At 39.5% G+C, this 27740-nt stretch overlaps 1 protein-coding gene across 7 annotated transcripts in view; it reads right to left on the reverse strand.

Annotated features, from left to right (window-relative positions):
• Nucleotides 1-27740, reverse strand: part of CERS3 (ceramide synthase 3) — a 51843-nt gene that overhangs the window by 21813 nt on the left and 2290 nt on the right. For 2 of the 7 annotated variants that reach the window (XM_049811703.1, XM_049811708.1), the window contains exons 1-8: nt 27133-27219; nt 11809-11991; nt 10086-10203; nt 7919-8037; nt 4105-4162; nt 3161-3211; nt 1846-1938; nt 1496-1624 (exon numbers count right to left, since the gene is read on the reverse strand). In XM_049811703.1, the coding sequence (XP_049667660.1) occupies nt 1496-1624; nt 1846-1938; nt 3161-3211; nt 4105-4162; nt 7919-8037; nt 10086-10203; nt 11809-11991; nt 27133-27218 (837 nt within the window). In that variant the 5' untranslated portion in view covers nt 27219. Of the gene's footprint in view, nt 1-713; nt 1270-1495; nt 1625-1845; nt 1939-3160; nt 3212-4104; nt 4163-7918; nt 8038-10085; nt 10204-11808; nt 11992-26509; nt 26592-27132; nt 27220-27740 lie in introns of those variants that run through there. The other 5 variants (XM_049811707.1, XM_049811706.1, XR_007507425.1 and 2 more) reach the window with 4 other exon arrangements.

Consider the following 27740-nt stretch of genomic DNA (forward strand, 5'->3'; position numbering starts at 1 on the left):
GGCCTAAAGAACAGCTTTCCAATCAGAATATAAAAGTGTCATGAAAACACAAAGTGCTTTTGAAAACAGAGGTAATCCCTCATTCCTGTACCAGATTCAAAACAGGTTGAAATCAGAGAGAAGCTGCTGGCCACATCTGCTTGCTCAGGAACAGCAGTGACCCCTTATACACAGGCATTCTGGTGCATGCATGTTACTGACCCTTCTCTGTGCCTAATTCAGCTTCTGTTTTCTCCTTTTTGAGAGCTGGAGTTGGTCTTGATCCCACTAATAAAGATTATAATTACTTCTCCTCCCCTAGCTGAACTGTACAACTCTCCACACTTCGTTTAGGAATCACCCTGGGCACTGTTGAATGAAACAGCTGTTCTCAAGTGTGAACAAAGCTTCAGGTGCCAAGCCTAAGTTTTAAACAGCAGTGTGATGAACTTCTGAGTGGCAGGGCTGAATTAAGTTATTCTGGTACCCAACTTCAGTCTCCATCCAAGTGCTGTCCTACCAGTTGTCAGTTCAACTGTTTATAAGGCCACACAGTTAACTGGACCGCAAAGCAGTTCAGGATCAGAAGTAACCCAGCAAAAACCTGTATGTATGCATTTAATCTGGACCAATCCCAACTGCATGTCCCCACAATTAGTTGTTCCAATACAACGGTTAAAGTGTCAGGAGCAGAAATGAATAGTGACAGACAACAGCCTACAAGGGCTACTTACACTGGCACTGCCACCAAAAGAGGTGATGAAACTATGCTCTCAGTCTTGGTGTTATAAAACCAGCATAACTCCACTGAGGGACACACAGCGTACATTTGCCTTCCAAGAAACCCAGCAGCAAGTCTCTATGACCACAGTGCTGTTTGCAGAATAGGACACTTCTTTATCTTAAACATTTCTAAACATTGATATTTAGTTCAAGGAAGGGACTTCCTCTTCAGTCCAGGGGAAGAAACTTTTCTTCTGCTGGTAGATACCTGTGATATCTTGTTAGGGACAGCTTGAATGTCTCCAGCCAGGAGTGTATAATGTGGATGTACTCCTTAGGTCAACACAGGGGTGTGAATGCTGACAAAATTAAGCCAGTCTGGAGAAGTAGCCAAAATTTTGGCTGCTAAATTTGCTTGAGAATTGGTATCATGACAAGCTGTTCACAGGCTAGCCAACTTGGTCTAATTTTAACAGAGAAACAAGAATAATCCAGGGAGGCAGCTGTATTTCCAGTCCCTGTTCTGTACTGAAGAACTTCTCTTCTGCTCTTTTCCCATGATTGATTCTGTAACAGAGTATCAGCTTAAGTTATCTAGAAGCTCTTTTTAATCTTACAATTTATGACTCTGTGAAGCCGTGTCTCTGTGGGTATAGGAAGGGATTGTATGAAACTTGTGGCAAAAAGATTAAAATGTCACTGAACATAACCTGGGCAACCACCAAAAAAACCCCCGCCAACCAACACCCCGTTCCCCCACCCCCACCCCCAAAAAGATGGAGGGCAAGGTTACCTCGAGCCAGAAATCTGCAGTATCGTGCACAAACATCACCAGTGTTCCAAGACGCACGTAATTGCCACACCAAGAGCCACTCATCAACCCAATGGCTGCCAAGTGATGAACGACATGAGCCAGAAAATCCTGTGAAGGAGAGAAGAAAAAAGGTAGAACCAAGCAAATACAGGAGAGCACGGATGCGTCCAGGTGTGCCAGGGATAGACTGATGCTGCCCTCATGTGGCTGCACCAAATCCAGTATCAGGACAGTGCTTTTCCTTAGAAACACTTTTCCCCCTCCCTCGCAGAAACGGAGGGGGGGGACTACAAACAAACTAACTACAAACAAACATGACGACCACTTGCCTTCCTTTTGTTGTCAATCCCAAGTGTAAATAAAAGAGACCAGTAAAAACTAATCTCAGCCATGTAGTACCAATATTGGGATGGCAGCAGAGTCTGTAACAAAGAAAACCACAGTTAACTTGGAGAACAGCAAAAAGTAAATGCCAAGTGAAATTACTTCTTTTTTCCTTTCCTCACTTTTGCTCCTCTGCTGAGTCTTGCTTAAAAAATTAAACTAAACTAAATCCCTGTTCTGGGCTTCATTAAGAAGGATGTTCTGGAAGCCAAATATTTTAACCTTTACTCAGACCAAACTCCCAGTTTCTGCAGTTCCTCCCCCACCTCTGAATTTTAGCATGCTTTTTTCTATGTTTTTGTCAGAGAACTACACGCAGAGTGCTTCTGCATTTAATTACAAACAACTGCAAATAAACGAAGCCCTCCATTTTGGTGAACAATTAACATTTTAAACATTCACACATCCCATGACTAAAGCATCAGCTATTTATGCTAAAATCCTATGCATCTGCTTAGGGCTAGATGCTGAGCTTGGCTGCTCCCTTGGTTCAGTATGCTTCCCAGGTGGCAGGAAGTAGGCTTGGTTATCAGGTCCCATGAGTAAGAGAAGCTGGGAAAACTCAGCTGGGAGGCAGGATTCTTTTTACTCTTGGCCACTGACTAGGACAGGAATAAAAGCAGTGTGGTGGGCCACAGATTTATAAAAATAGGAGGGAGGGGCACATAAGAACCTCTGGCAGGTGGGCAAGAAGGCAGTTTGCTTGGAGTCTTCTGTTATGGGACTGTTAGTAAAATATTTTAAGAAGAAACAAGAGCCTTGGGACCCTTGGGAACAACCAGAGTATTGAGCAGAGATCCAGAGAGCAGGGACTCACATTATGCCAAACCAAATCACTGCAGCACCCCCTCCACCTGCCCTACTGAGCAATAGGGCCTAGCAGGCACACAGCACCGGGGCTGCTCAGCATAACCCTCTGCATAATGCTATTCTGCAGTGCCTTGAAGCATCGTGAGGCCTGGTGCAAGCCTAGGGGTTCTGCACTGAACCCTGTAACACAGACAGCATCTACTGTGCACAACCGGGAACCTGGGATGAGTGGAAATAACAGTGGTCTGGCTGGAGGGCTGAGTTGCAGCACAAGCAGATCACAGATAAGTCCTGCAACAGTCAGCAGGAGGTACCGAAGAAGGGCAAACAGCTTTGGTGCCGCACCTCTCTAGGTGGTGCCCACTGGGAAGCGCTTCTGTGGATTACCCCTTTCAACAGGGGAATACCTGGAATGCCTTGAGGCCAATGGCCCAATGCCAAAAAGCTCACCTGAAATGGATAGCCAACCCACGTCTGCCATATGTCATAAAACCAAGGTTTCTGGGGAAGACAGATGATTCAGAGACTGATCAGCTGAGCAACAACAAGTCATCTTAACTCAAAATCTTCAATACTTAAAGTTTCTCTAGTGCAGCTGGCCAAGAACCTATAGTCTTGATAACTGTTCTCCACCAATTTCTAAAGGCATCTTACATCTCAGATTTATTTTATTGGTCCCAGCTTTTTGGCTTCTTTTTCAGGACACCTGAAACATTCCAGGTCATCATTTCATCATCCAAAGCAGCGGGTGTGTGTTTTATTACTGCAATTACTCAAGATATGTTGCCACAGTGATTAGATTTTGCTGTGTTTACCAGCCACACACACCAATGGTTCATAACGATAAACAGTGTTTGGGGAGAAGAGCCAGAAGAACATACACACACCGAGAACTGTGCTGCTGCTCAGGAGAAGCATTAACGATACCCCAGGCAGCGCTCACATAGTAACAAGCAGCACTCTCTCTGTTATTCCCAACTTCTGACTCAGGAGCAACACCTCAATAAATAGCCCTGAAATACACCATTGTTGTGACCCCCAAAAGTGCTGCCAGAAAAGGTTTATGGCCTCCTTTGAGAAAAGCATAGCCATGTGATGCATTTGTAGGTGTTAACAAGGCATGTTGTAAAACCATTTGTGTGACTTCTTAAAACTTGCCTTAAAAATGCTGATTAGTCATAAATTACTTTATCATAGAAGTTCAAAAGATAATTTAAAAATTATGTAAAACCTCAGTGCATATTGCAGCCTATCATCTAGATTACACACAAAGATCTGAACCCAAAGAACCACTGAAATTAGTGAGGCTTTCAATGGGCTTCAAGAAGATCTAGAAACCAGTCCTTATTTTGTTAAATATATAAGAATATCAATCCTTTAAAAAATTAACTTACATCATACAGAAATATAAATCCAGCAATGGAGGATGTAAGATAGAATGAAAATCGCCAGCTGTAAAATTAAAATGAAAAAATAAGAACAAAGCATTATATTTTTTTATAGATATTGTCCAGAGCCAGAATTACTGCAAATCATTGTATATCACAATCTTCATGTAAACATGTGCTCATACTCTACACATTAAGGGTTGTCACATATTAACTATATCTGAATTATTAATATTTAAATACTTAAGCTTGGACTAATTGCTAAAGTAGTAAATTATTGTACATTATCACAAACACAGATATCTTGATCGTGATTATAGCAGTAATTTTCCGGCCAGGTACGAGCTGATCAAGAGAACGGTCACAGCAAATGTAATAAATTCCCTAAAAATTAATGTTTGATAACACCAACCTTTCCCGCTACATCAATCCCTCTAGAATATTCACACTGGACTAAGAACATCTCACAGTTTCCTGACTCCAGAAGGTCTTTCAGCCATGTGGCACATACCTTCCAATCTGATCCAACGCTGTGAGTACCAACAGTGACTTGTTTCAATTGCTGGATTAATTTCTTTTCATCTCTCAACACTGATTATTGAAAACAGGGGAGCCCTATGGAACTTTAGAACAACTACTGGATTAGTTTAGGTCTTACTACAGAGGTTTGAATTAACTATAAACCTCAATCTTTGACTAGGTTTGCCAGCATTTAGCCTGATGTAAGCTTTTTGTGGCTTAAATGGATATCCATCAAGGCAGGTAAAATTTTCAGGTTTTCACTACCGATCTGCTAAGTCAGCAAAAGGAAAAAAGTTCTTGTGTATCTTAGCAAACTACGTTGTTGGTCATACATGTAAGAGCAGGATGCTCTGATGTGGAGCCCGCAATCAGTGTTGTAATGACTGGAACCTGCGTGGGAGGTATCGTTCCTGGGTGTGGCTGGAGACTCAGAGCCAGAGCATTCCCACTCCCACCTCTACAGGTGATGGAAAACTTCCTTTCTGCTATTGCCCTTGGCAGCAACAAGCCTGACCTTTCCCAGAGCAGCTCTACAAGATCAGTAGGAAAACACTGCGGGACTTCACATGCTAAAAAAGGTCACAATCACAGGGACAGGCACATGGCCCCAAACCTGGTGAGAACATTTTTTAGAACAAGAGGTATCCCGGAGGAGATAGCAGACAGCCTCCCAGAAAACCTGAATTTGCTAAAAAGGAGGAGAGGGCGCCTCAAGAAGAACACTGTAGTAATGGATTGAGAGATGTATAAAAATTAAATTGTGGTCTTTGGCAAACAATAATGAAGTGCCATATGAGAGAAGATGATGAGAACCTGTCTGGTAAAAGCAGCCCCTCCTTTTTGAGCCCTACATTACCTGGAGGCTGATATCCCAGGTGAAAGAATGAGATGTTCAAAGACTGAGCCAGCATTTTACAAGAAAAACAAAGAAACAAAAGATGAAGACATGGAATGGCGGAGGCTAGACAAGATAATGTGTCTCACGCCTGTGGAAGAAGTCAAGAAAACAATTATAAAATTGCCACTTGATACACTGGTAATAAACAATCATTTTACTTTTCAACTTTAAAGCATCTTTCCTCAGGTGATATAAAAATAACACTTCAGAACACTCACTGTGCAGACAGAAAAAAATCAAAGGTACATGGTGGAAATTAGGAGAGCAAATGGAAGGGGACAGTGGAACCCCCAAGTAATACCTGGCTCAGAGTTAATATAAAGATGGTAGGAAAAACACTGTGGCATGGGACAGACTTTACACAGGGGTTGATTCTGCCCTCATGCCTCCTATTTCAAGCAAGGGAGGTGTGAGTTGTCCAGTGGATATAGTGGGACTGATTCTGTGTTGATTATAAAGTGTAAGCGGTTTTCTGAATCAGATCCAAAGCACAGAGCCCCTAACAAGACTGTGCCATTAGCCCAGCCCTAAAAATATATATTGAATGCACTTGGCAATAAACAGTCAGTGCTTCAGATGAACTCATTATACGTGCAAGACTGCCAGCGAACTACCTCATTTTGCATTTAGCCAAGCTTCTTTATGAATTTGGTGAACAAAACCTGAACTAAAACCCATCCAAATTCACCGAATTTTACCCAAGTGCCTTTTAAGCTCTGAATCTGGCCACCAGGGAAAGCACTGAACAACAGCTATGCAAAAGGATTTTCTGATTTAACTTCAGGAATCTTTTCTCTTGAACTGAGTCTAACAAAAAAGAATTTAGTAGATGAAGTTAAAGGCTGGTAAGTCTTGTAAGGCAGGGAAGGTTTCATGAAAAGGGCTTTCCAAACCCCAGTGTTGCTTAACTGGGAGCACTAATAGCTTAAGTATGGTTTAGATCTGGCTCATCAGATTTTCCTTGTGATTCAGAAAAATGATCCTAGAGATTGCAGGCTTTCAAAAAATTCATTATACTCATAACACCGACTACTAGCGTGGAATAAGTCTGTTCCTCATTTGTTGCCTTGAGAATTATATCCAATTAAATTCACTGACAAAGAGCAGAGCAAGGTTCACAAAATTACACAAGAGAAACCTGTTTGCTTCATTTTCACTCAAGCTGCCAAGCAAGTTTTAATTTCAGTCTTTGGCTGTGTATTACTAGAAACATGCATCCATGGCATGCGGGTCTTTTATCAATAGCAGGAAATCTTACTGTCACTTGTAAAACAAAGTTAACTGATCCACAAAACAGTGGCAGAAATAAACCATGGATGCCAGTTTGCTACGAGAGTTTACTCAACTCAGGCTTCAGAGAGACACATCTATGTCTATCAAGTGGATTTATGCCCAACAGAGAACATCATCAAATCATCATACTGATTCACACTGAAAATAACCTTGCTAAAGTACTCAACTTTGAGCTTCGTAGCTGTACTTTTAACCCTCATTCCTTAAGCTAATCTACGCTAAGAAGTTAAATACTATAAATGTGAATTTTTGCCAATGGAATTATGCTAGTCAAAATCCAAATATGCAGGACATTAGGAAAGTGTTTTCCACTGGTACGGTTAATTTCAGTATCCAAAAGGGATGAGCTATGTAAGTAAAGCCATGCCCATTTGGGAATTTGCAATTTGTGTAGATTTTGGGTAACACTGGAATAGTTAAATAGTAAAATGTTGAGGTACGGGTAAGTTCTCACACATTTGTGAAAAATCAGACTCTTGAACATTTTCCCAGTTTTCAATCATATGCAGGAGGTTTTGAAACTTTTTACATATTCATTATTAACACTCAAAATTGCTCAATGGCCCACTTTCATCAGCGTATTTGAGCTCATGTTTTGCACAGTACTCCATGTTCAAAGCTGTGACACCTATCATTTAGTTAGGGTGCCATGACTCCTGCTCTTGAACTGATTTCTGTACACATAATAGCATCCCAAAATGACAGCATGGGTACATACATAAACAAGAGTGAGTAAGCATTTTTGTTCACCTATGATTACTGGCAGACTGAAAAATATTTTCCTATTCTCTGCTTGTTTTCATTAAGCACTATGTAGCAGGAGCCTACAAATAAGTCCATTATTACACAATGAAGAAAACTGTAGAATATTTTTACAGGTTTTTTCCAGAGAAACTGTTAACCTAATCTTTTAAAGTCACACCATTTGGAAAAATGCTACTAGATCCTTTCAATTTGTTTGTGTATGCACAAACTAAAACCCTCACCAGACAGACTCAGCTTTCTGGAAATGAGTCCCCATTAAAAGGCACTTGAGGTCCCCCATCATTTTTTTCAAAAGAGTAAACCCCAATAATAATCATCATCAAAAGCATTGTCTTTTCTTACAAAGCTTCCTGGAATTTCCGAAGCACTGTTGGGATCTCAAGGTTTCGCCGTCTCCTAAACCACTTTTCCACCAAACGGACAGTACAGTTGCACTTTTTGGCAAGGCCTTGAATCTCTGACTGCAAAAAATGGAATAGTGTTAGCAACAAGGTGGACTCCAATGTCATTTTCATTTATTTTGTAGTTCACAGATCAGCTTTCCACTGTTGCAAGTTCTTCATTTAAAAACATTACTAATATTAACTATCTATAGAGGTTTACCTCGCAGGCTTCCTGGTTTAATTTTTGAGTGACGCTCACAGAAATCCTAGATTTTCCATACACTAATTTATATAAATAAAGCAGGTATGAAATGTACAGATCCCAAAACTGTGCTATTATCTTTGAAACTATCAGAAGCCACCAGAAAGACGCAACTTCTACAGCTAAGCAAGAGGTTGGACTGGAGGGGGAAGTGCCATGTATCAACACACATGGACATTGTATCTAATATTTTACCTAATTATAATTAATTATTAGATTATATTTAAATGAGTCTCACAGGTGAGATGCAGGCCTGGAATTAAGGTGACATGAGCTCTCTTCTCAAATCCAGTGTACACAGGGCAAGTCAGTTAATCTTACTGAGCAAAATCCAGACTGCCTTTTGACACCTAGAACTAAATTACGACTAGAGCATTGCCTGGAAATGCATCTAGCCATTCAAGTACAACAACCAGGTGTCTCTGCTTTGTGCGTGCTCTGAAGGTGAAGCGGCTCTGCCATGCAGCCATGCTAGCGTGTGCTAACCACAGGGCAGCGCGACACTTGCATTTCTGGGTGCCCAGTGCCCCTTGTGCAGCAGCCTGTAGACTTCCTCCCTCTCCTCCATCCCAAGGTGCAAAGGTGTGGGATGACCTCCCCTGGGGCTGCTGCAGGAGCAGAGGTAGCGGTTGACTCATCCCTGGGGAAGCTCTTTCCCTGCAAGGCTAGTATGCAAATGGTGGCAGCAGCGCTGTCTCTACCAAGCTAAGTCCAGTTCACTTCATCTCCCACCCTCAGAGAAAGCTCTGGTATGTGAGCAAAGGCACCTGAGCTGCCAGGGAGGGCATTAGTGCAAACGGCCTGCGTTCAGCCCATCCTCCTGGCTGGAGAGCTCTTTAATTGCCAGGCAGGAATAATGAGTTTGTTTTGACAGACAATGGAGCCTAGATGCCCTCAATCGCCAGCCAGACCTCTGCATGTTTTCTCAGGCACACTGGTCCCCAAACTGGACACCTAAAGGAGGCAGCGTGAGTCTTTCCCATGTACCGACGAGTATGGAAATGCTGTGCTTCCTTTCAGAGATTAATTGTCAAACTGTACTTGTGCAGAAAGAAGGTATGAAACTGAGAGATCGGGGTACTTGCCCAGGTGGAGAAGAGCTCACATGTGAACACGAATACATCTATTCCTGATGATATCAGGCAAAAGACACAGTAAGAGAATAGCAGAGTTAGGGGTAGAAAGTAAAGTTCCACATATTAATAGTTATCAATACCCCTCATTACTAGAAAGAACATATTTCTTTTCAAAAACAGCGTAGAAACACTGCAATTGTTCGGTAACTACTTAGGCAAGTGAACTTTCTGAGGCTGAGGCTGCGTTCACAGCACGGTACCTGTTTCCCATCAACAATCAAGTTGCCTCATTTTTTGAGATGATAAACATTGGCTATTGTTTTTTTCTTGTTCAATTTTAAAAACAAACAGCAAGGTAATAGAAAGATTGCTTTTCTTTCTCACATAAGCCAGGGTTAAGTATGCAGCAATATAACAGATCAAAAGGCTTCCATGCCAGCGTTCCAATATTATTGCTTGCAATAAATATGATACCACTTTCCAACAACAGATGTCAGCTGATGTTTTCTCGAGGCAGAATGAGTTAAAGATGGAACACTGATCTTCACTGGAAATATTATTAACAGTCTAACCTAGAACAGCATGCCAGAAAATTAAACATCTTAAACATATTTTCTGTTTTGGATGCCATATACCCTTGTCAGCAGAACAGCAACAAAAACCCAAATAAAGTCATCTGTCAATCAGCTGGAACTCATCCCATGATGTCATTGCTGATAACTGATTGAAGCAGTAAGACTAGGGATTTTCCAAAACCAAAACTAGCTTAAAAGAATGAGAATCCTTACTTGGGATGGATGTTTTGAGCACTCCCGGAAATAACTCTCTAAAACAGGATTAGGCTGTGGCTTCACACGTCTTACATTCTTTATACCTAAGGCTTTTGCTAGAGGTATAGCAACATATCTGAAAAGACATACCGTGAAAAACTTTAGAAATACAACACAGTTACAAGACCTTAGCTATTCTCATGCCAGGATATGAAGAAAATTAATCTGAAGCAACTTAATCAGCCATAGGATATGACAGTGCACTGAGAAAGAAAGGAATCTCCCTCTATCTAATCCCAAGGAGAGAACCATAGCATATTAGCAGTTATGCAAAAAAGCAGACCTAAGAACTCAAGTTTGTGGTTGTGAAATGCTATAAAACTAAAGGGAAGATCCTTATTTTTGTGTCCTTGTGTTTTTCAGAGGCATATTTGAATTAAGCAACAGTTAAGGGAGAGTGAAACAAGAACAGATGCTCACTCCATGTGAGCTGGAAGATTGCTGCTGGGATACTTTCTCCTAGCGACAGATAGTCACTTAGCACATTGCTTCACTGGGCCACCACTGCCTAAGACACTAGATTCGGCTTGCAGCCTCTAGCTTGTGGTACACAGCAACTCCCCCAGAGACTGAAGGCTTCTCTTTCTCCTCTATTTTCCGATACAAATTGCTGCAGAGCACGCCAAATGCTTTGCTCTTTACTTGGGCAGGCTTTTCTGAAAAAGCCTTCCTCACTCCTGCTGATATCAGCAACTGATTCCTGGTTACTCATAGCAGTGGTCCATTTTCCTCATTCATGGGCAGATTCACTGGAGGCCAGATGTGTGGGCTAATTATTCACACGAGTGATTTCCAATAGCAGTGCAGTGAGACGCAGTTGGGCAAGCATTTACTCAGGAGACACTGTGAATGGTTATAAACATATGATCCAAATTACTTTTGATCTCTAACATGAATGATCTTATCTCGTTCTGTTTTAAGTCTGTCCAACTTATGACATTCCAAATTTCCTCATTCTATCCCAAAATAATTATAAAAACCTACTAATCACATTCTTTAGAGCAAAAAAAGGAAAGTCAAGCAAAAAAGGCACAAATAAATAAGTCAAAGCACTGCAAATCTTAATATATTTGTAGCTTTCTTCTGTGGAGCCAATCTCTTGCCTGTCCCATAAGATTCCAGCTGCAGAAGCAATCCATCTTTCAGTGCCAAAGTGAGAAAAAAAAAGGCATCAGCATTACTAGATCTGCATAAAATGTTCACATGAAACTTTGAGATCCCTCCAGTCTGCCTATTTTTGCTATAGCTAGACACCTGGTATCTATCAGCCTCACACAAATGTTCTGGTGCAGGACCAAGAAAGGAGAGGTTCGGTTTGGAGGAGAAATACCTCTACCCTTCCACCAAAGGAGAAAAAGCAAAAAGGAAACACAAGTGGTTTTGCATTAATTGTATCTCTAGTGAAAGGAGATAATTAGAATTATCCAAATGTCATTCTAAAAAAGCTAGATAGAAATATTTTCCTTCTAGATTGGACCACAGCCACATGTTCCTAATAATGAAAATATTTCCCAAATTTTCACCTGCCTTATTATCGGTACTAGGACCTTACCAGCAAACCACCAACTAATCCTCCTTTATAAAAACATAAGAACATTGATCTAAAGATACCTTATTTTTCAAAAAAATTTAGCATTAATGAGGATTAACATTTGCATAAAATTACATTTATGTTTCTTACCTTTCACTGAAGAATCGGATAATCAGCAATATAAAAGCATATGGTATTGTGGCATATAATTGGTGTGGTTTTGGAAAGACAAGTCCATCACGGTCTACAAAATGTGCCCATGTGACATTGACAGGCATCCAGATATTCTCCCACCAGAACCAGCTGTTGAGCGTCTTTAATATGTGCGCCATGCTAAGCAAATAGAGATAATTAAAAATTATTCCTGACTTATTAAAAAGAAACAGCATGAAATAAAACAAATGGAACCTTCTTGTGTAGAACAGTGGTTCCCAGCTGGCAGGACGTTTCCTATGGATAAGGTACAAGCAGCAGATGAGCCTTGGGTCCCACAAGAACTAGCTGTCCTGGCCTGCATGGGTTGCACTGGTATTGCAGGTCCAACAGAGGCGCTCTACAGAGAGCCCGCAGGCACTGTAGAGATGCTCAAGTGTCTCCAGATTAAATCAACAGCAGACCTAGCCAGAAAAGTCAGTTTTCTCGGGGGGGGGGAGGGGGGGAATCAGTTAAAGAGATTTGAAACCCCCTTGATTTAAAGCATGCAGGTGGGATTATAATCCAGCAGAAGACAAAGTAACAGAGCTAAATTTTGAGCTGGTTTAAAGCAATGCAGGGTCTCTGAACTCTGCAGGGGGGAAATAATTTGCTGTCTCATTTCAGTCATTCACACTAGACTGCTTAGTAACTGGCCAAATCTTTTACAATAATAATTTATAATATATCATACCCATACACATACCTTCCCTAGGCTGCCTTCATAAATTAAATATAAGTGGGTGGAAGAGTCGAAAAGAAATGAGAAAGTCCAGGGGGTGACTCAGTTCCATAATAATGAAGACATTTTGCTATTGAATTAGTGCCGCTTAATATGCTAATAGCAATATACACCCTGATCCTGATTTTGCAAACACCTGTGCACAGAACAAAGCATAAAAATTACAGTGCACAGCAAGCTTTTTCGGGGGGGTTGCAGGAAATTGTATGATTTAACTGTGACTAAATCCTAGATCAGAACAAAATGTCTAAAAATCAGTTTTACAGGAAAAAAATTTGCACTTCTAAAAAAAACCATTTCATTCTTGTAAGTCTCATTTTCAACCTTTACATTCTACATCATATATTTAGAAATTTCTGTTATCCCTCATTTAGTTGTAAGGACTTTACAGTACAAACATGTTATATATCCTATAAAAATATTCTAAAATTGAATAAAAATAGAAGTTACTATAATGTTTTCCATAAGGCTGAAACAAGTAATTTTTCCATAATTTCTAGGAGTAATAAATTTAAATAACTTTTTCCATACTAAAGTTTCCTGCAAACAAAAAAAACCCACCCTCCCAAAAACCCAATCCCCCCCTGATTTCACTGAACCATAGTTTTGCTGAGGAAACAGTTGAGCTGGGAGAATTTCAACCAAGCGCTAGACGTCCCATCAGAAGATCTCGCGATATATTTCTACAGGATCAAGTGATAAGATCAAATCACGCTGAGGACAGACAGTAGTTCAGGCCCTTTCACATTCTTCCATATCTGAGCAGGGGCCACACTACTTCAGTTTTGCCTGCAGCCACACATAGATTCCACCCATGCTGGATCAGGACACCATGCTTAATGCACTCGCACGGCTTTCCAGATTCGGACACGGCTGGCTCTGAAGCCCACTTTGATCAACAGCTGAATGAACCGTCACTGGGATTTAGGCTGGGCTGTTTCCATAAGCTGAAGCCTTGCAGCAGGTTTGTGAAACAGTGACTTGTATCCATCAAACAGAACTGGGTTAACAGACATTGTGAATCAATTTACTGGCCAAGCACAGTAGTCGGTATTGAAATATTAATAACCCAGCCATTAAATCTTTTTAAATACCAAAAGGGGACAGTAAAAACCTACTGAATGAATTGTGTGTGTATAACCAAATGCAAAAATAAAGGAGGGAGAAGTAACAATTGTTCCTGCACTGAGACTTTATATACCAAGTTTCAGCCTAGAGCAATTTTTTACTGCTGAATTATAAAATCCTGGAAGTAGGGATTTATAACGGGGCTGCTAACAGACCCTTAACTACAGCTAGCAGGCGCCATGATAATGAAGCGGGGCTTTGAAACATGACATTTTAGGTCAGACAGAAAGGCTTGCAGACAAACTGCCCTAGAAGACCGGGGGAGAGACTCATTACACAGTTCTGCTTCCTAATATATCTATATTTTTAAACTAGACTGTGCATCGCAAACTATCACAAATTGTAACTGTAATAAAAATAGGCCAGTCTATTATAACAGAGTGGAAAGAGCACTAACAGTTGGATCATGGTGAGATAGGTTGTGACTGAATATGCACCCAAAGCACTTAAACCCTAGAAAAACCCAGTAGTGCATATTTTCGTATTGGATTCTTGGGATCTCACTAATTCATGTTTTCCTTCCACTCATGGGTGCTTTACCATACGACTACCTTTTCAGGTCTTAAACTAGTTGATACACCTCTACTAAACGAGTCTCATAAACACGTGCCTAATCTTAAAATTTAAGGGAAATCTGGGATTTGGGGTCTGATCAGAGTCCACAGATTTCAGTAGAAATCCTTCACAAACACCAAACAGACTCGTAGAAAGGTAGGTTCTCTGAAACTTTCTTCTGTAATCCCCTATATTTGTACCAGGTCTTGCCTGGCACATCGGATTAGACCATCTCTGATGAATGTTGTTCAAGTAATTCTTAGAAAACTGTTCATGAGATTCCACATCTGTCTGCAGCCCGCTTTTATGTTTCAGTACCCTTAAGTTGGATGTTCACCCTACACCCAACTTATGTTTTCACTGCAGCAAATTAGGCCATTCCCTGGGCAATCTTGGAAATTTCCATCTTCAGAATAGCAGCTGTTTAAGTAGTTGGGCTGTTTCCCCATCTCCGTTCAGCATCAGTTCTCATCATGAGGTTCCTGGAGCACCTAGAAGGTGAGGAAGTCTTTCCAAACACACCTGGGCTGCAGTGACCCAGTTGTCATTTACAGTTTCTCTTTCTGCCCTCTTGCTCTTAAATAGGTGACAGCTGTGGCTGTGTGATTAAGTAGTTTTATCCCTCTTTAAATCATGGAGATCCTGAAACATACAGGAACTCCATAAATACTATTTTGTCACATACATCATATGCAAGCAGGGTTCTCTTCTCCTGTACCACAAGCAAGCTGTGGTCCTTTCAGCTTGCTGAGAAACTTTCCATGAAACCCACACATGATTTGTATGTTTTTCTGTATGAAAAGGAAGCTGATACCCGACAGAAGTCTCAATCTCGGGGAAACACCACTCAAGGCAAATTAACTGGGAATAGCTCAGTGCTAGCTTTATTTATCATCTCCTTCTCCACAAATACATACTTGTTACTTCCTAGAAACCTTGACTAAAATTAGTATTGGAACTCAGTTACACTTTTAAAGATGAACCCATCTATTATCCCATCCCCTCTGCCAAAAAGGTTCTTTCAATGCTCCCACAGCACCACTGATACAACTGAGCCAGCTCCATGGTTTACTCGCCACATCTACAGCAACCACTGTCCCAAATGCTAATCCTCATTATCAGCTTTCTCCACATTACGACTCGACCTCTTCATTCTACATTATTTACTTTGAAATCCTTTTGACCCTAAACAATGGCTGTGTAAATTGTGAAAGAAGAGGCAGAGGATGGAGAAAAGGAGACAGCAAGCACACAAGCCATTTGTCTCTAGCAAGCTTTGCCTGTTAGAAAAACCATAGCTGCCATTTGCTAACCTCTCCTCCTTCTGATTACCAGCTACCTGGGACAATTGTGGCAGAGCGACTTCTCAGAACCCCTAATCCTACATCTATGTCAATCCACCACGCAGAGATTGAATGGCCAGAGAGCAAAACCTGTGCTTTCAGACTGCATCAGGTTAAAGGCACATTGCTAGTGCCATAGGAGTGAAAATTTCCCCATTATTGTTTGCATGCTACTTTTTCTGGAAAAACGATTTTGCCCCCCCAAGGGCTATTGTTCTGGCATATTACATGTAGACCAACCTCAAGCACTTGCATGTACTTTAAATGAACTTGTCTATACTGTTTAGTTTTGGTTTTAACCCAAAGATTTTTGGCAGCTTGTTAAATCCTAACAGGTTAGGAAGGCCAGTAACCCTTTGCCCATACAAACTTACACTGAGAACACCTCTTCCAAGTACCCATACTGTGAGTGGGAAAGGGAAGGCATCCACCACAGATCCTTGTGGGGAAAGGACTAATAAACAGGTAGAAGTCGTCTTTCAGCTGTCCCTTCTGCCACCCAGGGGCTATGAACAGCAGTGGTGAGAGAGACAGGCACTTCTCATATAGTGCTGGAAATCTGGGTGGGAGATGGGAGAACCCATTTCTCATCACTTGGGTGAGTGGAGCGTGTTTTGCAACAGGCTCATTTTATGCCATTGACAAATTCTTGCCTCTGAGAAGCACTATGACTGCAGCCCTTGGGACTCAGGTTTGTTTCCCTAGTACATCAGCGTAAGACTAGAGGACACTTACTTTTGCGAGAAGCTCGTTACCACACAAAAGCATGTGTTCCAGTGTAACCGCAAGTAGTGGCAACCAGTTCCAGTGCCAGGATCAGGCTGTAGATACTGGATTTCAAAGGGAGCTGATGTTTATAGTTTGCATAAACTGTCACAAGTTGTTATTCTCCCCTCATACACACTGCTTCCAAACAATGGGCAGCGGATGCAAAGGCCCAGCTTGTCCTGCTCTAACAAGAAACTTGAAAGCCTACCCAGCCTGAACTTCCTAATGCTAAGAGTGCTGAGCTCAGAGACTTTTTTTTTCCCCCTTACAGCTCATAACAGCACCAAGCAAGCAGCAAGATGTCTTGAGTGAGAAATGGCAACAGCTGATTGACCCATATTCTGCCCAACCAAGGGTGACAGAAAAAAAAGAAAAAAACAAACCAAAACCCCTGCTTCTTCCTAGATTCCTATCCATACACCAGCACTGCCAATATTATATTCATTGACAAAACTGGAATCGTTGCCCTCGCTCTAGAAGGACCTAAAAGTCAGTCGAACAATAAAATAAAGATATTTTAGAAAACTTGAAATTTCCCCTGCATCTTAGAAATTAAATACACCAAATAAAGAAAGCTAATCACTTCCTTGCTAAGGAAGAATCTCCTCTGTAGCCTAATCTAGTTTTAAATGGGCTAGTGCAAAACAGGAAAATCAGGAATGATTACTTCAGGAACTGCATCCTTTATAATTAAAGGAAAGCCTACACAGTTGGGAAGTACCAATGTGAAGTTTCTTTCAAAGCTCTGTTCCTTGGATCCTTGATATTAAAAATATTATCCATGAAATTAAAAAAAAAATCTCATACTTTTTAATGCCATTAAGCAATAAAGGACAAATTTTGGTTTGACAAAAGCTATGCGGCTACATTTTGAAAAAACAAATTCAGGAGCTGCTTTGAAGTGGAATTTCTGGCTGCTGCAGTCTGGGGAATGAATAAAAAGAAACAGAGCCAAAAGCTTTGATTGTGCTCTCCACACAAAGGCTCTTGCTTTCAAAAACTGCATTTCCAAACCAGAACTAAGAGAAGACAATATCCAGGTCTGAAGGATGTGTTAGGAGGATTTCCTATCCTTATTTACTGAAAAAATTATAAAACCCAATGGATCACTAACACAAACATGCAAGTGAAAGAAGCCTTACTTTCTCTAAGCATCTTATTGGACTGTCTACTCAGTGTGACTCCAAAAGCGTAGAAGTGAAAGAATGAAATCAGCAAAAAGCAAGAATAACATAATTCTCCTATTTCTCTCATCGTTTGGTAGAACCAGTAAAGCTGCTGCAGTGACTCTTGGGAAAAATCAAGTCTCCCAGATATCAAAAGAGATAGCAAAGCTATTCCAGGCTGTTACTCATCAACATTAAACCAAAGTGGTTTAAAAGAGTAAATAAAGATCAGATCCACCATATCAGAGGTTGTGGTTTTGCTTAAGACTAAGCAATATATGCAACAGTTAACACACAAGTTTCAGCAGCAGTTTCATGTTCTGCTAAAAATAGATAGCACATTGTTTAAAGAAACCCAACTGTGATCACCACCATGAAACAGGTGAAAAAATATGGGACCTACACTTTGTTGCTAACAGTTATGCAACCTTTTTCCTACTGAGGATAGCAGAACTACTTAAGAGATACCTTTCAAAAAAAAAAAAAAGGCAATATGACAGAAAAGTGAGTTTTAATAAAATAAAAAACCCCCACATGTACAAACCCTAACTTATTAATAGTTTAGTATTCATGCAAGTGTTGACAGTTGATATTGTGCCATACAGCCTTTCGAATGTTTAACAGCTGCTTTATACATCTTCTGGACATACTTGCAGCTTGCAAGTTTAAGAAATCACAGGATGTGACACCAGATTACCTTCTCCAATGATAATTTTTTATGCTAAAAAAATTAGTCCCTAAAGCAGTAAGAGCAACCCTGACCTCCACTGTTTTCTTCCACACAAACCCATTCATTCAGGCATCAGTTGTTTGTTGTAGGTATCTGCCAGTTGCAGACATTGCTTGTTCCTGTACTTCTTGGCCCTGCTTTTTGCATTTGATTGAGCAGTGTTTTGTGCTTAATTGATGTAAAGCATTTGAACTATGGTTTGAGGAGGAAAGAACTGAATGAAGAATATTGGATTGATGCTACTACCTCTTTACATCTTGTCTTTTTTCACCTTGTTTGTCCAAACGTGAAAACACAATTCCAGTTAAATTCTGCACAACCTGAGCCACAGCGTGAATGACATCTTACCAAGCCTGCACATACAACCAGTGGCAGCACAGAATAAAAGAGCTGTTGGACTTAGAGGTTCTTATGATGAAAACACTGAAATACTCCATACACATAAAACAGCTGAATTAAGATTGCTATGAGACCTTTAACTTCAAATTTACTCCCTAGCTTGTACAAATCTCAACTGTAAACAGTTTAAGTGCCTAGTTATAGGGCAATTAGAGTATTCTACTTCTTTTACTATACTATCACATTACCTTGTAACTTGGTTACTATATTGTAGCAGGCTAAAATAGCACTTTGAATAAATCTCAATTAAGGTGGCAAGTGGGTTTTATATTTTTCCCTGTTGGGGGGTGGGGTGGGGGAGCAGAGAACCAGACCTCTTTGAAATAATTCATTTTCTGGGTAGAAGTTACCATGCTTTCTCTATTAAAGGAAAGTAATTTCTGAGCAGCTAAAATGGCTTTAGCTGACCACAGGCAGCTGAGGAAAGTGGAATACAGTTCTTGCACTGTACAGTTACAGTGCAAACTACGTCTGCTTTTAAGCTTTAAAAATCCGTAACATTGACAGAATTGGATAAAGAGCTATGAAATAACTCAAATACCTGCAATATTTTTGAGGTACAAAAATAGTTCTTAAAAAAAAAAGAAAGCAGCCCTATCCAAACTACAGGTTCTTAATAGATGCTTAATTATAAAAAGTTTGAACAGACCTAGAAGAACACCACCAGTTGCTTCAGGAACTCATTAGTAACACTTGTCAGAAGGTAAGGAAAAATCTTTTTGAAGTATGACACTTTTCTTCAAATTATTACTATTTGGGTAAGATGCAAAGATGATTATTTTTTGTAGCTTACCAAACTTTTATTTGAAATAAAAACCTTAAGTCTAACTTAAAATGCTAAGTTATATAATGAAGATTTTACCAGAGTTATGAGCCTTCTTGGTGACTTATTTAAGATGAGGGTTAAGGGCAGAGAAGAATAAAGCAGCATACAGGTATACAGTGGCCAGGATAAGCACATTATTAGAACTACAGCAGTACCACAAAACATGTGAAGACAGCCAAATAGCAAGGAACTAGAGAGAGCACCTAAGGGTGCACAGGCAATGGTTGTTGGCTTCTCCACCTGCACAATGGATGACTCAAGGTTTTAAATTAGCCCTTGCGAGGTAGGGAAAGGGACAGGGCTGGTACATTTGCACTCTGGAAAACCGTCCTATTTGCAGCTTCCTGAAACAAGGTCTTCAGCTATCATGTACATATAGTGGCTCAAGCTTGTACACTGCCTATAATGATCTCTACACCACTCTGAACCAGCAATTAAACCAAGTCTGTTGTGCTCCACTGTTCTCAGTTCTCCTGTTGGTTACCCCCTCCTTGGCAGCTTAACCTGCCCAGACATTCTCCACCCACAAAGCCAACTAGAGGAGGAGCCAGAACGTAACTGGTATTTCATTATTTCAGCTACCATTTGGCATCCTTTTCATGTCCTAGCAAATGCAATGTCCTAGCTATATGTACACCAGCGTAGCCTCTTCAACAGTGGCACCCCAGCTGAAGATCTGACCCAAGCTAGGAAGCTAGCTAAAAACAGGTATACATTACAACAAGTAGGAACAAAAAGTGAATGGAGATCCTCCATCTGAATGTTATAGCATTACTATGAAAGAACCCTTTCTGGCAGCTTCTTTAAATGTGCCATGTATTGCACTAGCTTCTTCAGATCTTCAACAAGTAAGTCTTATAAAAAAACCTCTGTTAAACTGAATTTCTTACAGAACATCTTTTTCTTAGCATTTTACAGAACAAAATTAGAACTAGCTTTTTCAAGCAACTTAAATTCAAGGAGTTTTTTTATGCAATCACATTTATATCATTAGCTAACATTATTTTTCCTGTTAATAAATTCTTCCTCCCTTCCAGTTCAGAAAGAAATGCTCTTACAAGCACTTAATAGAATAATGATACAAGAAGTAGAAAAGAAAAAAGAAAAAGTAGAAAACCTGCACTACTTTTCTAAAAATAAAAAGCAGTTCTCATAGGCTGGAATACTTAGTGGCAAGAAATAAAATCTCATTAGCAGCTATTCTACTCTTTATCCGAAGACTATCACAAGAGTCACTCTAATTTTCCCTTACAACACAGACAATGTTAGAGACCAGCTCCTGCTAACGATTCAGACCATAATCAGATGGAGGGAAAATAAACCAAAACAAAAAAAAAACAAACCCGAAAACACCCACACACCACACCAGAACAGGAAAAAAAGAAGAAAAAAAAAAGAAATTCCTACCTTTATGATGTTGCAGTCAAAGAGAACATAAGCACATTAGCTGGGAAGAGGCATTACGCTCACTACTTTGACAAAGGTAAACACGCCCTATCTACAGAACTCTTTCAAATTCTTCAGAGACCCACCCAGCAAAGCTGCACTTCAAGATTTCTGACTGAAGGCAATCCTGATGTCATGTGTATCTACCTGGTGAAACTCAGGAGTCGTAACGCCAAGTGCCTTCCCTTGTGCTTGTTTCAACATAGTAGATGAAGAAACATATGAAGTCACGTGGCATTTTGTTGCACGGTGAGAATTCGTCTCAACTTATATTGCTCTATACATGCATGGGAGGATGCTGCGCCTGCTGATTGTGCCAAAAAGGAAGCCCCAAATGCATCACTTCACACTGACATTTTTAGATGCATTATTAGATGAAGTATGGGTTTTCAAATAAAGTTGGAGAAAGGTTTCTGCTCCTATTGACCAGCCTCAGGAATACTTCCAGCCTCAATCAACTAGATGTTTTACAGAAAGTGTTCCAGTTACTCAGAAAATAAAAAGTGGGATTTTTGAAATTCCTAAAGCAGAGGGAAACATACACTGACTGTATGTTTGGTCAGAGATACTATACAAACATGTAAATTTTACTTAACCCTATGTGATTTATTTTTTTTTTTTTTTAAATTCCAAGACTAAGGAATAAGACTGAAAGTCATTCCTCATCAGCTCTCCCCAGTTTCAAATAATAAGTGACAGCATTCAGAAGCATTGGCATTACTTAGCATTCTGGTGGGCAGGACACTTTAGTGTTGTTAGAGAGGAAAGAAAAAACCTCACTGACAAGCCAGGAGCGGAGAACCTCTTATTAACCCATTCTTCCTGCTTGCAGTCAGCAAAGAGCAGCCCACAAAATAGGAACAGACATGTCAAAGTTGAACCAAAGTTTCACCTCGCCCAGCATACTGTCTCTGAAGGAAGCCAAGAGCAGATGGCTACAGAAGAGTGCAAGAACAGAATAAACACAAAACAGTAACTGATGACACCCCCAACCTTCAGTAATTTGAGGCTCTGACTTCCTAAACCACAGATGGTGTCTACATAAATAACACTGGAGAGGTTTCCCCCCGCAGCCTTAATTTCCACAACTCCTTCTGAGTATATGAAACTTTCATCATAATCCATAAGACTACAATAAAAGAAGATGCGACTCGGGCAATATTTGGATCCTGCTCATTTATTTCCCTCCAGAGAAAAGTTTGGTTTTGTTCATATAGCTTGGGGTTTTTTTCTTTCTTTTTGAGGTATTATATTTTGCAGCTATTGCAACTCTTCAGTCCTTCCATAAAAGTGGGAGCAGTACTCAATAAACTGATGCACCAGAGAAATATTAAACATGAAGGAGTATTTCAGAAAGGTAGTATTATGGTTTTGCTGTTGCTTAAATTATCTCCATGCTTTCCCACATCTGAACCACTAGCATGAACCAAGCAGAACGTTTAGGAACACGCTGCCAATTAGCAAAGCCTAGAGCAAGCTGATTCACTTGGCTAATACTGTGCCAGTAATGTAATAGGTAATTGGCAGAAACACCTTTCTTATGCCTCAATCCACGATTTCTTCACTATTACACTAAATTGCAAAAAACACATTTGTTTGACTGGAGCAAACGTGGAGCTGCTACAAATAATAAATGGGAAAAAAAACGTTTTTACATACTTCTTGAGGAGCATTTGTTAGGTAGCACTCACCACCTACGTAGGACTATCACAAGATTAAAAATATTGCATGTTAAATAACAAGCTAACCATACTCTCTTGATCAAAGCTGCCCACTGACCTTTCAATTATTGCTGCACTTTCACAGTACTTATCCTTCAGGTATCTTAAATCTGAATGCTGCAAAAAGGAAAACCAAACAAAAATAAAAAGCCACCACCACCTTAGTCTGTAGGGCTCACTGAGGGAAAAAAAAAAACCCACCACCCTAGGTGTTACTACTCCTTACTTGCAGCATAACACCTACTCCATCATACAACAATTGAATATAACAAGATAAGAGGCACGTATTTGACCCAAATAATTATTTGACATATCCCTGGAAATTACGTATAAGTTTTCAGTGAAAACAATATTGGAACAAAACAAGAAAAAAAATAATCACAAAATGAACTTCTTTCTGTTTTCCAGCCAGTTAAACACATATATTAAATTACAGTGAATCCACACAGTGGATGTGAGGCTTCACCTGAGCTTCTAAGTAGTTACATAAGAAAGATTATAGTATTAGTTAACTTTCTCAGTAGAGAAAACCCTCTTTGGCAAATCTTTGAGACTGTATTAAATCTTAAAACCTGTAGAATCAGAGCTGTTGTGTATGATGGCACCTGCAGGGGGAAGAAGAGAAAAAAACACCAACAAATCCCCAAACAAAAGGGTTTCTTTTATTTTCCTTTATTAAAAAAAATATTAAAGTTTGTCTGGGGAACCAACAGATAAATGTTCTAAACATATTGCCTATTAGTACCTAGTATTTTTTGCTAACCAATTATCTTTTCAATGGCAGACAGGTAATCAGATCTCAGTCACATCCATACACAGAGAAAAAGTAGGAATAAATTTGATCAATTTGATCAAATAATAATAATTTGGACTCAATTCTCTTTTCACCACCAGTGAAACCCATCTGCTTGCTATCTGGCATTCCTTCAAGATCAAGATAAAAAAACCTTGATATTCCTATACTTTGTGCTCCTCAAGAATCAATAAATATCTGAAAATGAATCATTCCAAGTCCCATGTTCAAGGACTTCAATATCGTAACTCATAATCTTGCAATCTGTCGTTTAAAAGCTAAGCTCCTCTTCTTCACGTGAATTCATATCTTCTCCTAATAATACCAACCTTCTCCTACATAAAAGGGATGAAGAAGTCCACTTAAAATCTCTCAAAAAACTTTCTTCTCAGGACCTTTCTTGGTCTTCGAAGTATGACCAGATCAGTAATCCATACAGGGTTTTTGAGTAAGGAGAGATTCATTACTAATTAATAATGCCATCTGTCATAACTGAAGACTAGATACCTGATTTTGAACAGAGCAAGCATTAAGGTAATAAATAGTTATCATACATGAATACCTCTGCAGGACTAAATCAGGAATACACACAATTTGAACACATAGGCTGAAATCTTCAAAATGCTTAAATCTTTTAAAATTATTGTTTCAGAACTTGGTTCCTGTGAATTTTAATAAGAATTGGAAAACTCAATACTTTGAGAATCTGGCCCTTAATAACAAGAAGGAAGATGACAATTGGATAAAAAGAGAATGTCAGTGGTAATACTGGAAAGATAAAGACAGTGGAGGGAAGTGAAGGAACACTAACACGCTCTACTGCTGACCCAAGCGACCATCACTTCACTAAAATGCAGAGAACAGGATTATTGATAGGCTTCAAATATGCCTTAGGAAAAAGGCTCCAGGAAAAGACATTGACATTCCCTGGGGACTGCTTTCTAACCAATTTCTCTCGCACACTTAACAATTGAGGGATATAAATACCACAGTTATGATCTCTCTTTCAAGCTGTTACAAACTCTTGGCTGTATTTCATTTAAATACTGAATATCAGTGTACCAATAAGCTTCCAGGACAGCAATTAAGAACACTCTCATATCCAGAGGCACAGCACAGAGGTGTATGTGTGATTTAACGAAGAATTCATCTGGTTACAGTTTGGTCAGCATTCTTTATGCAAAATCCTAGTCTGTTTTGTCTTTAACTTATCCTTGGTGAGATTTTTTTTTTTTCCCCCTTTGATTTAGCATCAACCTGTCCATACCTGTCAAATTCACCTTTCTAATAACCAGAAACACTGGAGCAATTCAAGTATAACTGCATATCTATATAAGGTACTTTCACCTACGTATGTTCTAATATGTTTGAAAAGGTAAATTTAGCAAGAAGAGTAACTGGTTGCTCACGTTTATAGCAAGCAGTGCGTTAAAACGTGTGTGCTACTCACAAAATCTTAGCAAGAACAACTGCATCTAAGGATTGACTTCTATAGTTCATCCTTTTCACTCCAAACAGCACTGCTAATTTACTCAAATAATACTCCCGGTGTGCTATTACCATCTTAAGATGCAGGAGACTAATACACAAAATCTTCTGGCTGCAACACTAGAGATTTAACAATTAGTCCAACCAATTCTTTCAGAGAGTTTTTTAATTCGTTTCCAACAGTCCAAATAACATAGGATTAAAAAGATGCCTTGTTGATCCTTGGAGCTGGAAGCACTGGTTTAACAGCTGTATGAAAATAAACCTCAACAATTTGTAACACTTGCACATAAGACAATGCTGCAAATGTTGTTTAATTACATTACTAGAAGACTATTAGAGCATCAATCTTTATCCATCCACAGAGAACACAAGTGCAAAATATGAGCATGTGCTTGGTGAAACTGAAAGGCAATCCCTTTGATGCTTCACACTCAGCAATTCCCCCATCTGCATCAGCTCATAACTGAAAATTACAGAAAACACTGGCATCATACTGGTCAGTATTTTTAGCTTAGGTGAAGCAGCACTCCTTTAGAGGGACCAATATTCTGTTGAAGATGATCAAGTACTAGATAATCCCTTGAGGAGATAAATAATTAAAAAAAACCCAACAACCCCAAACCTCATGGTTGAGTTTTACATTTGCTGCATAATGGATCTTTGCCTAATTCTCACAGCAGCTGCAGTGGTGTCAGCAGAAAGAGAACACCATTTCATACCTGATTTTCTTGAAGAATGTAAATACTATCAAGGAAGCCAAGTACTGGAGATAAGTTTTCAGAAAGCATTAACTTTTTTGTTTCAGTTAAATCCCTACATGAAATAGCTATAAAAGGTCTGTAGTAACAAAATTATTTTAAGAGCTGACAAGCTCCAAAAGATTACATTTGAAGATGAAGCTAGCAAGCAAAAGATGAACATTGTGAATGTAGAAATAAGCACACCGGATTTTGTAATTTGACAAATCTTTTTTCTTAATCAGTGCATGCTGTTTTGCCAAATAGGCTTCAAAATCTTATCCATTCTTTCCTATGCAGCTATTACTTCCTTCAAAGTAGCTATGGACATTTGGAAGCTCTTTGACGCTCCACGGAAAATCTTTCAGGTTTCAACTCTCCAGCACCAGGACGAAATGAGGCAGATTCTTGGACAACTACGATTAGCAGCTAGAACTCCTAACATAGTTTCAGGATATGTACATACAAAACTCCCCTACAACCTTTTAAGGAAGCCAATATTCAGCAGTGCATTTACTTTTGAGGTTGAGCGTGCTACTTTTTCGAGCATTTCACATTTTTTTCAAATCTTCCCCCTGAAAAGACACCGCTGACTGACAAAACTCATGTTTTGCAGCAGAGGTAAGTAGAAACCAGAAATAACTTAAGGATATTGCAATTCTTCATGCAAGCTTTTTACCACAAAATATATTGTTGTATTCCTTCCTTCCTTGCTGTATGAAAACCAAGCCAGCTTGTCTATTAAAGAGTGTCTCTGACAGTTATCAGCAGTAAACTCATTTAAAAAGACAATGACTTGGAAAAGCTTAAATACCTGAGATGTTTCTCAACAAGTCCATGTCCATGCCTGCTGTTGACCTAACAACCAGAAGACTGCCTATCATCCATTCTGACACATACAATTGGCTTCTAACAGGATTTCAGAGTGAACCACGTAGCCTGTAAGAGTTGTACAAAATACAAGATTTTACAAATTCATTTGGACAACTCTTCAAGGGAAAATACACAGAAGTAAAACTGTAATGACCACAGTATTTTCACTCTTACTGACACTGAAACACTGTGATAAATACTTGATACTGACATCAGACACCATCTCAGACTGGCTTTGGAAAAACTACAAATGATACTTATCCTGCAGTGATAAACCAGGGAACAACCAAGGTTCCTTATTCCCAGCTTTACAAGAGTATCGTAAGTATAGAAATTCTCAGGGTTGACTTTTATTCTTGTATTACAGGATTAAAACTCGTATTACAAGTCTTAAAACTAGAGTGGAAAGCAGTCATAAAAATATTGGAGGAAATCCAGTTTGAAGAACCACAAGCATGGAACCACCTGGATTCAGCTGCAATCAAGCTCTACAAATATTAAACTTCAAAACTATTGTTTTTAAAAAGCACATCCTGTAAGCAACTTCTAGTGCCAACTGCTTACCTCATTAAAGCATAATTTATTCTGTTGATATTGAAGGTAAAACTCCTCAAAACAACTGCACAGACATAAATGGAGACTGTGGACATTTCAGGATAAGTCCTCTGACAGAAAACTGTTCTCCAGACAGGTCACCTGGTTTGTTCTGTGTCTTGCTTTGAAATAATACAAGGAAAGTTGTTAGATATCAATATCCAAAGGTGAGGCACATCAACCTCTTAGTAATAATTGATCTACTTCCTAAGTTCTAATTTAACATTGGTAACAGGGTCTGCAGCTGAGCTAATTTGATCTAGCAAATGAAATAACAGCTCTGCCTAAAAATTTTAGATAGTAAAAACTGAAGAAAAAAACCCAAACAAAACCCCAAAACAAAACAACCCCAACAACCCCAACTTATATACTCAGCAATGGATTAAAATACAAGTTCGTTTGCAAGGTGTTTTCTTTGTGCTAGACTTTTTGAATATAGCCGTAGAACCACTAACTACCTTCACTCCTCACACTCATTTTGTATGCAATAAAAAAAAAAGTTGACTCACATCAGTTTTACTGTCTCGGGTCCTACAGTTCATAAATGGTAAAATATCAACACATTAAGGTATCTAGTT

The sequence above is a fragment of the Accipiter gentilis genome, chromosome 10 (assembly GCF_929443795.1).
Source record: "Accipiter gentilis chromosome 10, bAccGen1.1, whole genome shotgun sequence".
In the NCBI taxonomy this organism is placed as follows: Eukaryota; Metazoa; Chordata; class Aves; order Accipitriformes; family Accipitridae; genus Astur; species Astur gentilis.